The sequence below is a fragment of the Scophthalmus maximus genome, chromosome 3, assembly GCF_022379125.1.
Source record: "Scophthalmus maximus strain ysfricsl-2021 chromosome 3, ASM2237912v1, whole genome shotgun sequence".
Classification (NCBI taxonomy): Eukaryota; Metazoa; Chordata; class Actinopteri; order Pleuronectiformes; family Scophthalmidae; genus Scophthalmus; species Scophthalmus maximus.
In genome coordinates, this window is record NC_061517.1 from 19,783,409 (window position 1) to 19,794,287 (window position 10,879).

The 10,879-nt window shown below is 40.3% G+C and overlaps 1 protein-coding gene across 2 annotated transcripts in view; it reads right to left on the reverse strand.

Moving 5' to 3' along the window:
• Positions 1–5,336, reverse strand: part of ctnnbl1 (catenin, beta like 1) — a 51,689-nt gene extending 46,353 nt beyond the window's left edge. For both annotated transcript variants that reach the window (XM_035645551.2, XM_035645550.2), the window contains exons 1-5: positions 5,178–5,336; positions 4,090–4,329; positions 2,224–2,330; positions 1,768–1,907; positions 829–926 (exon numbers count right to left, since the gene is read on the reverse strand). In XM_035645551.2, coding sequence (XP_035501444.1) covers positions 829–926; positions 1,768–1,907; positions 2,224–2,330; positions 4,090–4,329; positions 5,178–5,207 — 615 coding nt within the window. In that variant the 5' untranslated portion in view covers positions 5,208–5,336. The remainder of the gene's footprint in view (positions 1–828; positions 927–1,767; positions 1,908–2,223; positions 2,331–4,089; positions 4,330–5,177) is intronic.
• Between the last annotated feature and the right edge of the window lie 5,543 nt (positions 5,337–10,879).

Genomic DNA, 10,879 nt, shown 5'->3' on the forward strand with positions numbered 1-10,879 from the left:
TTCATACGCTGTCAGGGGCAATTCTGGGTTAAAGTGTCTTGCCCGAGGACACATCGGCAAGCGGACTGGGGGAAGCTGGGATTGATTGCCGACCTTTTGGTTAGAGAACGACTGACTCTTCCTCTTGAGCCGATATATATATATATCGTTGTACAGTATCCGTATTGGAAATCTTGTACTCCCTAATATCGATATCGCCACCCAAAAGTATTGATATAGAGGGAGGTTACAAAGAGGGAGGATCTCACATTTAGAAGTGACGCCAGCACACACAGCTGGGGGCTGACAAAGAAAAGCTTTAGGTAACTGAAAAAATGAAGAGTGGGAGAGAAGATGCTATAATTGTGTAGATTAAAAATTATTGCAAGAAAACCTGACAAAGGCAAAAAGAATGTAAACAGGGTGGATGAATAATCGATGAACTGAAATCATTAAGTTGTGTACACCTTTGTGCCCATTTAAATCATAGTATGTTCTAAAAGTTAATTAACAATCGTATTATGTTATTTTTTAAACTAATATGAATATCATTTTATATCTAAAAATCTGTTACTGATGAAATAATCATCATATTGCATGAATATCCGTCAATATACAGTATTAGATGCAGGCAGATGTTTGACTGAGGAAGCGTCATGGAAACACTGCAATCAGGCGTTTTTCAGTCAACGAGAGGCGAACGAAGCTTTGCTTTCTATTCATTAAGAAAGACAAAGGAATCAATTCTCTGCCCGGTTTCGGTGCCAGAGCCTAGAAACTCAAGCACCGACGCCACAAAGTGCTGCTTCTTCGATATCGTCGAGGACTGATGTAAAACCCTCAACTCACCAGAGCATCTATGAGCACCTCAGCCCCCTCCTCGCTCTCGTTGAGCGTGTCGATGTCCGTCAGCTCCTGCAGCAAGTCCACCACAGCTATGGCGACATGTGCTTTAGGTTAAGGAAAATAAACTGCTGTTGCTGTATATAAATATAAAAGTCCATGCCCCCCCCCCCCCCCCCCCCCCCCCCCAGCCTGTGCTCAAGACGACCACAGACAAAATTCTTCAGTGACTTTTGTGTTGTAATTGTAGCTTACAGTTTTTTCTTCACTCTTTTGACCTGTTCCCTTTTTTAAAGCAAATTTTATTAAACTAATACATTACACTGCTTTAATAGAATATTAATATACCATAATTAAAGGATAGGTCTCGCAATATTCTATACTTCTTCTATTATAAACAAATCCCATCAAAAGACAAAAAAAATCAAAGCATTTCTTAATCGCTTATTCATTTCTGACACCCTTACTGTCTCTAATCTTTAAAAAGAGGAAAAGTATGTAGTTACATTTTGTTTATAAAGACTCTGGAGCAAATGTTGATCAAACAAGAGGAAATAAAGTTTTTCTCAGGGACTATTTTCAGCCACACTTCATGTCCACTTCTACCTTCAACGGCAAAAATAAAACTGCAATGTCCAAGTTGAGGTAAGTTAGTAAAGGAGCGTGTACCCCAATGCACTGTTTCGGCTCACTGATGTGTTTCTTATCATTTTTGGACAACAATCATTTCCATATGGCACAGGGGAAATCAGCAATATAAGGCTACAGACACAATACTTGTAACTAGCATCAATTCAGATTGAGATTTGTAGACAAAAGAAAAAAATATATTATATTATATATATATATATATAACCAGACTTATCTAACACTAAATCCTACAAATAGGGTGAGTGGATCAAAATGGACAGACAGTCTTTGCGATTTAATCACGTCAAAGGATATCAGTGTTTTCGTGACTGAGGAGGCCCAACAGCGAGTGGACGGAATTAAGCTCCACCAGCAGGTGGTAGAGATCTGGCATCGTGGCGATCACGTGCATTTCCTGGATGATGTCGTTCAAATCCAGCTCCGACTCCATGAACCTGGTTTTTAAAAAAAAAACAAAGTTTGGTTAGCATGTGTTGTTGCCATTCATTTCAAAGTGCAGCATAGGAATGGTTATTACTTGTAGAGACATCCTGTCATGAACTAAGGTCTTTCACAATTTTGATAAGACATTTTATTTTGGAAAAACAGTGAATATTGGTTTAATCATTTGAAAAAAATATATATAATAGTAGCAGTAAATACACAAATTATTTTTTTTTGCTTAATTTCCATGCATATTGTCAATTATTAACAAAAACTCAAATTCTACCAAGAGAGCAAAACAACATGGACCGTCATCAATGATCTTACTTCTCGGGATTGTCCGGAAACTTAATCCTCAGCTCCTGATTTTTGTACGATCTTTTCTCAAAGGTCAGGATCATTTTCTTCATTGAACTCTCATCCACCAGCTCTGCCTGTTTGATTAGCACGCGGAGGGGGAGGGAGAAGGGAGAAAATAGAGAGGACAGAATGAAAGAAAGAAAAGTACTAAGGGTCTCCCTAATTATGTGAGCGGAGTAGTCAGAAGTTTGCAACAATCAAGGGGAACTGAATGCATTTCACTGGAAAGGGGAACGTGTCGGACCTCGTGAGGACTTAAAAGCATGTGAAGTGTTGAACGGATAATTACAGGTTAGGAAATTACAATTGTCTGACATTACCGAGCAGAGCAGCACTTTTCTCTGAGTAGCTCTTGACACTGAATATTTTAAAAGGGCCTCGGCGGGGGAGATAATAATAACAAGGATAATAGATATGCAGTTTTCTAATGCACCACGTAACATGGCTACAAAGGTACTGACAAAGAACAACCGCAAAGAATCTTCCCCGGTCCAGATGTTCCTCTTATTAATATTTTTCTACATGGACTGCCTTTACTGTGATGTGTTGACGCATTTCATGTCTGGACTCAACAGCCATTGGGGGTTGAGTGAACACAGATGACAAACTTGGACTAGTGTAACAATGTAAAGTTATGCAACAGCAATATATACATATATAACAGAGTCCAATATATTTGTATTGTTATTACACAAAATCTGTAAATAGTCATTGCCTGACATGGTTAAGCCTCCCTATAATACATGTGTAACGTTTGTGACTGAGGTTCTGTTTCCCTAAGTTACCTTTTGTCGGACCCTGCCCATAAAAGGGTGTTTCCCGCTTTCCCTCTCCCCTTTTGCTAATGCACTCCACGGGAGAGGTACATGTCACTGTGTTCCATAATTTTTCTGTCATAACGATATAAAGTTTATCTTTTACCTTAAAGTTCATAGTAATGTGCTGACATGTTTTTACTGGAGGATGTATTTTTTCTTTCTTTCCATTGTCAGTGAAAGAAGTGTTTTTTGGAAATCACCTCCAAAGATTTCCACGGTTTGGGACTCTTCATTACACAATGCGGACAACGCAAGATATCACCAGTTACACTCAGACCTAACATATTTGAATTCAAACTAAGGGCGTGGTTGCGTTAATCTTTGGCAACGCTCAATTTGTGTAGCTCACGTGTATTAAATGACCAAAGATTTAAACAGTGAACAGTCTGAACGTTTTTGTTGACACTTTAGTTTGGATAAATCTAAACCTCATCATCGCAGGCCCATAACCATTACACCGTTTACAAATTGTTGGTTGCGTATTTGTTTATACATGATTGAACATTAGTTGAGCAGGAGAAAGTTAAAAAAGATGCATTTAATGTTACAAATACTCTGTAAACTCTGTTTTTCATGCATTTTCTGTTTTGTGGTGTAAATACACACACCAACACACCCCCACTTCTGCTTGATGTAAGAGTTTATCAGAGTCCCAGGTCCTGATTAACCGTTCTGCGTAACATTTCTCCAGTTGATATCACCACCACAAAACCAGACTTGTACTTTTCATACTTTATAGGGTCATACTGTGCTTTTTAACAGTCTTGTGTCATTTCTGAATGTGCAACTGTCCTGTCATTGTGTTCAGGAAATAAATGTGTGTTTGTTTTTTCTGTGAACATTTTACACTGCAACAAATTGTGCAGCTATTTACTGAAGAAATAAACTGTTTACATCTATGAGCAAGAGAGGAAGCCTTTTTTTTTAAAAAAGGTAGTATCTTATCTTTGCAAAGACATTTTTCACTTTTCAGAGAAAAATTAACAATCTTATTATCTATAATAATCTCCCCCACCTCAGGCTCCTCTTCATCCCGGTCCATCAGTTTCTCCAGGATCTTCTTCCTGTCCCCAGTCTGCTCTTCTGTGTTCCTCATCTCAAACCCTCCTTCGATTCCAACTCCGGCAGCGACGTCCCGGTATCTGGCCGACTCCCTGACACCCTGTCCTTTCTGCTGCTTCCCTCCTCTGGACTCCTCGTCGCCTCCCGCTGCTCCGCCATCGCCCTGCCTGGGACGCTTTGCTCCTCTATCAGGCTGTGAGGTGAAAGACAGATGGTGAAATGAAATTATGTGCACAGAAATTTGGTCTGTTTGAAGCCAAAGTTACAAATGCATCATGAAATTGCAAACAGGATTATATGCATATACCCAAATATATAGAACACAGCAGAAACTACCACAAAATCTTTGATCCGCTACCTTCTTTACACATCGTTGCAAAATTGCACCAATATTATCAGCTAGTCTGAGAAAGTGACATTTTTTTTAAAACAACGCAGTTAGACATTGTGTAAAAATGTGAGGTTTCGTGAAATCAAATTTTTTAGAAAGCAATTGGTGTGCCGAATTTGCAATTGAAAACTGACAAATAAATATAGAAATTTCTTCAAATGATCTGAAGTGTGTTTATCTACTGTACTGACAAAACTGTATGGAATTGTGTACACTATACAGGAGACGTCATCTAACTGACTGTCCCCAGTTGTTACACCTCAATCCGTTTGTAAGTAGTTTATGCAATAAACGCACAAGTGTAAGTTCGTGTCGCAGTCTCTGTCGTCATCCACTGAAGCCGTAGCATAGCAACCTGTTATGCTAACACGCTAACTGCTTAAAGTTGGTCACTGTAAACAACTACTGGCGTTAAATTGTTCTTTTGTCGGGTGCTACGTAAGGAGACATAGTGCGGACATTTGGTGGACAACTAACGGACACAAACGAGCACAGCAAAAGTAAACAACGAGACTAAGCTAAAGTCTGCTAGCTCCCGTTCAAAAGTGACTGCTAGCAATGCTGCTGCATGCAATCCGATGAATGAGCTAAGTTGAGGGTTAGCCGAGTCACAGTTCCCCAAACACCGACACGAAGAACTGAAAGTCTACCTGATAGTTCAGGAGCTCTCCAACATCCATTTGTCCCGGTTGGAAGACTCAACCCTGTCACCGTTATGTTGAGGTTAAAAAATACAACACGAGCATGCACTTAGCTGCGCGGCTAACAACAAGCGGCGCACATATACACGGCTGCCGTAAACCGCTTTTATTCATTGTCGTGGCAACCCCCCTTGTCGTAAACCATAACTCACCTTACCGTAACCCTAATACAACTATTGACGGGCAACAATCTGGCAACGTCTACCCCTTCATATCTACAAGGTGTATTTTTTTGCAAAAAATCTCATATGTAACAGATGTACTTCAACTATAAATATATATTATTTATAATATTGATTAATTTAACCTGAAAACATTATTAAGACTGAGGAAGACTTGATAATATAGATCTTCTGGTTAGGCTGAGAGGATGTGAGCTGTTGCAATTCAGGTCTTAGACTACAACACTTACAACACATGATATATGATTATTCATGATTACTATGATTTGTTTTACAGCAGGATTCAATGATATGCAAAGAGCCAGTATAGGTGCAGTCACTATACAGCTAGTGTAGTATACAACATGTATCATAGTGTTTATTATACATGTGTGAATGCTGTATAGTATAGTATGGTATAGTATAGTATAGTATAGTATAGTATGGTGCCTGATGTTTGTAGACTTGCAAGGGTTTCTGCAAGGAAAATGAATGAAACTGTACAAAAAAAATACCATGACAGCTTTGTAATAAATATCACTACTATGAGATTTATAATTTTGACAGTTTTTATTGACACTGTGTCAGTTATGTGTTGATGAAATGCTTTGTTTGGTTTTGAGGTCATGGTTTGTTGGAATGTTGTTATTAACTCCATTATACAACACAGTACAAGCGTCATGTACTTAGGTTCTATTTTGAAGTACCTGTACATTTTACGTGACTTAATTCACCACATTCACCACTACGTAAATATTACATATTATATGACATCTAAAGTTGCTTTACAGATAAAGACTTAACATACAGCAGTGTGCCATACAGTTAAAAGAATGTTAATAATGATCATTCACAGCAATGTAAGGATTGGCACTTTTGGAACTTTGGTGTCAAGGCTATTGAACCCAAGTGCAGTATACAGAAAGGCGGAGACTGGAGAAGAGCTGAGTTTAAGGAAAGCGATTTGAGCTGGGAGCGAGCAGGGGAAAAGGAGGATGGTGGGAGTACAAGGACTGGGCCGGTGGCTGGTTGTGCGGAGCACGACAAGTTGGGGATAGAATTGAACCGAGTATCAGCAAAAAGGGGGAGGCTGAGCTGAGGGGGGGTCTGGGAGCAGAGGAGCAGAGGAACTGGAGACGGAACTGAAAGGAGAGGAAAATCAGGCCAAGTGATAGGCTACTAGCAGAGTACATCTTTGAATGGCCTGAACACAGACTGTCAAGCAGGTGTTGCGATCTGACAGGGTGGCAGTGGGTATTTGTCGAAGTCTTGGGATGCAGCTGGTCGGGGGCTTTGCTCTAAGTCCAGCACACCTGTCTGTCTCCAGCCGAACAATTCACACTCACACAGACACACAGCGAGAGAGAGAGAGAGAGACTGCCGGTAAATGGCCGAGGTGGAGGATGCTGATTGTACTTACTGCTGTAAAGGAGTAGCTTACAGATCAACGACTAATTGGCAACTTTAACCACCACATGGTAATACATCTGAAAAAAAATATGTTTTTTTTGCCCCAACAGAATCCTTGAGGCTCACTCACCAATCCTGTGATAAGCCTTAATGATATACATAAAAAATATAGACATGATTTCCTCATCAGAGCCTTCACATGAAATCCTGATCTGAACGGCTCAGTACTGTTGCATTCATACCAGCTGAGCTCGATATGCCAAAGCTGGCTTATTGTTCCAGACAGGCAGAAAATCACCTTTTCAACGAGCGACATTGGGAAAAAGTATGAGCGATGCATCAGGGTGGAGAGGCCTCCACTGCCACCGCAGTATCTGACCAGTGATCTGTGACAGTAGAGCAACAGAAGAAACAGGAAGGTCACTGCCGAGCAGCGGAGATCGACGTCCCAGTGAGCACGAGGGAGAACGCATTCGATCAAAGGAAAGAGAGAGCAACAGGGAGAGAGAAAAAAAAAAGGAAAGAAGAGGTGGGACCGAGTAATGTATACGGAAATCAAGGTGAGAGTTTGAGATGAATACAAAGGTTTGATGGGGTAAATTATGTGTTGGTGCCTCCAAATTAGTCTTGATGGTGAGTTATCACACGGTGGTGCATATTTATCACAGGTTTTATGTACTGCCAGGCTTTAAAGTAAATTTATAATATCGCAAGGGGCAGCAACGGCACGCTGCATGGAAACAACGATGACGTGTTCATCTGATGTTCACAAGACATCGACTGTAGTAAAATGTCAACTATTGTAAAATGTTCAATAAAACTGACTCCAGAACTGTTATCACCTGTTACAATGGCTTAGACCCGCATCTTTAATCAAATTTTCAAACAAACCGAAACCAATTACATAACTTTGCACAACCAAATCTCTGCACCAGCTAAATGCATTAATACATTTATACATGAATGAAAGGTGCAGTCCATCTCTGGATCAATCTGCACATCTCTGGATCAATCTGCACAAAACCCTTTTTTAATGTTTGTTGAAATTATAGACTATATTTATCAAAACAAAGTGATACAAAAAATTAAAAAAGATGAAGATATGAAGGGGAAAGAAAAAATAACAGATTAAAAAATAATTAATCAATTGTATACAGTAAAGAACTGATGGTGCATATATACTGCTACTTAAAAATTAAGGGAACACTTAATTCCCACATCAGATCTCGATGAATGAATTATTCACATCTTCTTTACCAATTAACATAGTATAATTTGTTGAGAACAAAATGATGGAACCAAAATCATCAACCCATTTAGGGTTGGATTCACAATCCGAAAAATCAAAGTAAAACATTTTAATCACAGACTGATCCAAGTTGCATGAATGCGTTCGAGCTGCAGGGTGCTGGGCTGTGAGCACAGGTCCCACTAGAGGACCTTGGGCCCCTTTTAACTGTAGTGCCACCTCTGGACTAAACTGTCATTTTGAAAAAAATATTAGAACACTGGTTGAATGTGTTGAGATAAACCCCCAAATCACCATTGTCTCATGATCCAATTACGCTATAAAATAGCAAGTTATGATGAAATAGTCATTTAGCATGATTGTATGTTAAAGATCAACAAGCTGGGGGGTCAAAATCTGTTGCACATTTTATATAAACATGTCAAATGCCGTTAATTAGGGCTCTCGACTAACTCCGATATCCTGCTGCGGCTGCTGAATTTATTACAAATCCCTTTCGTTCTGCACAATGATCAACACATTCCACAATCCCCGAAGGAGTCGGAACGCTTTTCATACACAGCCGTGTGCTTAATGACATCGCCTCGTCCTTTCCCCACAGAATTACTCTGGGGGCCACGCGGCGGGATCGTTTCCCACAGAATCGCACCCACAATTTCTTTTGCAACGGAACAGTGTAATTGCGCACAAGCTGTGAGGGCTGATTGCATTAAGTCACATGAAGTCAGTGTGATTGTGTCACGCTGCTGAGGCAGACAGAAGTGTGCTGGAAATTCACAGTGGCACTGGTATTACTAAGGTAGAGGGGGCGAGATGATGAGGACCGCTTCTCCTTATCATAATCCCCTGACCTAAGTCATGTGGTGCAATCGTATGATTTTCTCTCCTCTTGGTTATGATTTGAGTTATGATTTGAGTTATGAAATCGCGGCATCCTTCAAAGTCAGCTGCCCCACCAATACATAAATCAATAAGGTCCTTATCTGGATGTCCACAACCCTGAGAATTGGTTGGAGTCACGGGGTGTAATGGTTACCTGTGGATGGACAAACGCACAGTGAACTATATAGAAAACTTTCACTTTATTACGAGATGGCTTCACTGGATGGTTTCACAGAAATGTGTTACACACACACACACATACACACACACAGACACATACACACACACACACACACCACTGTCGTCCACTCCGTTCTTTAATTTGATTTATGACATACTTCATTTTTCCTTTTGCTGCTTTGAGGCAAAGTATTACATTTCAGGTAGTCCATGGGAAATTACTTTTTGCCTCGACGCCTTTGTGTTTATCAATTTATCAGTGCGCTATGATGTTTTATGTCTATAATAACATGAAGTTTATTGCACACATTCATATGTCATGTAGAGAGACTAACGGCTGAAGGTCCTGATGGTGTGGATTCCTTAAAGTCCTCCTTTTCTTTATATTTTAAAACTTATTCATATTTTCAGTGGCCCACACACAGACTTCCAATGAAAAATGAACAAAAGTGAATTGAGATAAAAATCATTACATGTAAAGAAAAAATTATTTTGGTGTAAATTATAGTATTTGTGACTTATTTCTGCTGTATTTGTGTGTATACATTGTGAAACAAGAGGATAATTTAGATTTTCAACAGAGTTTGTGCTGCTAAAAAATTAGGGGCGAAGGTAGTTGCTTAACAAACAATGCTAAACAAAGACTACGGGAACGCGTAGAAAGCTGGAAGACGTTCAAATGAATCGGGACTCCTTGAAAGGAAGGTGGCCTGTCCTGCGAATATGTTGTTAAATGAAACCATCGACAGCAGAGTAATCATATTAAGATCCAGGCTGTACTGCCCTCGGGTTGGATGTGGCCCTGACGTGAGCTGTGTCTCACCTCATCACCTCCAACATGACGTCGTTGTCTATAGCGCATCACAGAAGACGAGAGGTGAGAGGTGAAGGTGAGCAAAACGCACGGTTGTGAATTATTTTTCACCCATCCATCTGCTGGCAGAAAAACTCTGACTCTTAATATATTTTCTCATTCATATTCTGCTTTTCTTGCAATTTAAATGTTAACAACAGCTTATTAGCAGGGACTCATTTGCATACTATAAAAAAAAATGTTGCATTGTGTTTACACAATGCAGCTGACACAAAGAAAACTGTGAAAAGCTTCGGCCCATTTTCCATGAAAGGACTTTAAGAAAGCCAGCAAATGTAGAGCACGCGAACGTGACACAGATGGAGGTCAGAGGCCGCGGCCTGGCCCGCTGTTAAATGGTCGAGGGACGGAGAGAGAGAGAGAGATAGTGAGTCACAGGACGAACTCCAGAAAAATGTCTGTATGAAATGTGTGGGTGGGCGGGTAGAGAGAGGGGGTAGAACAGGAGATAGTGGAGGGGAAAGCAAATTAATTTTATCTCTATTATGAATGTGTTGGCTGCGGGGCGCTGTGGTGGTGGTCCCACACCCTCGGGCGATAGTGGACCAGGGTTAGCTAATCGGAGAAGCCTAAGCCCACACATAAAAAGACACACACATACACACTCGCATAAACGCACGTACGCACACTGTAATTGATAGGCTGGAAAAAAGCCTCGGAAACAGAACTCAGAGCAAGATGTAATACAAAAAGTCTCCAAAGGAGCTGATACTCATGAAAGAGGTTTAGGTGGATTAGAAGCTCCTAAAAGGCAGGGATATTAATTCAATTAATGAATCTGCTCACACCCCACCCGTGAACAGTGAGGGGGAAAACGCGATTTACAGGCACAGAGCCATCAAATGAATGGAAACTTCTATATTTTAATATCTTCTTCTTCACAATTCCAGTGGCC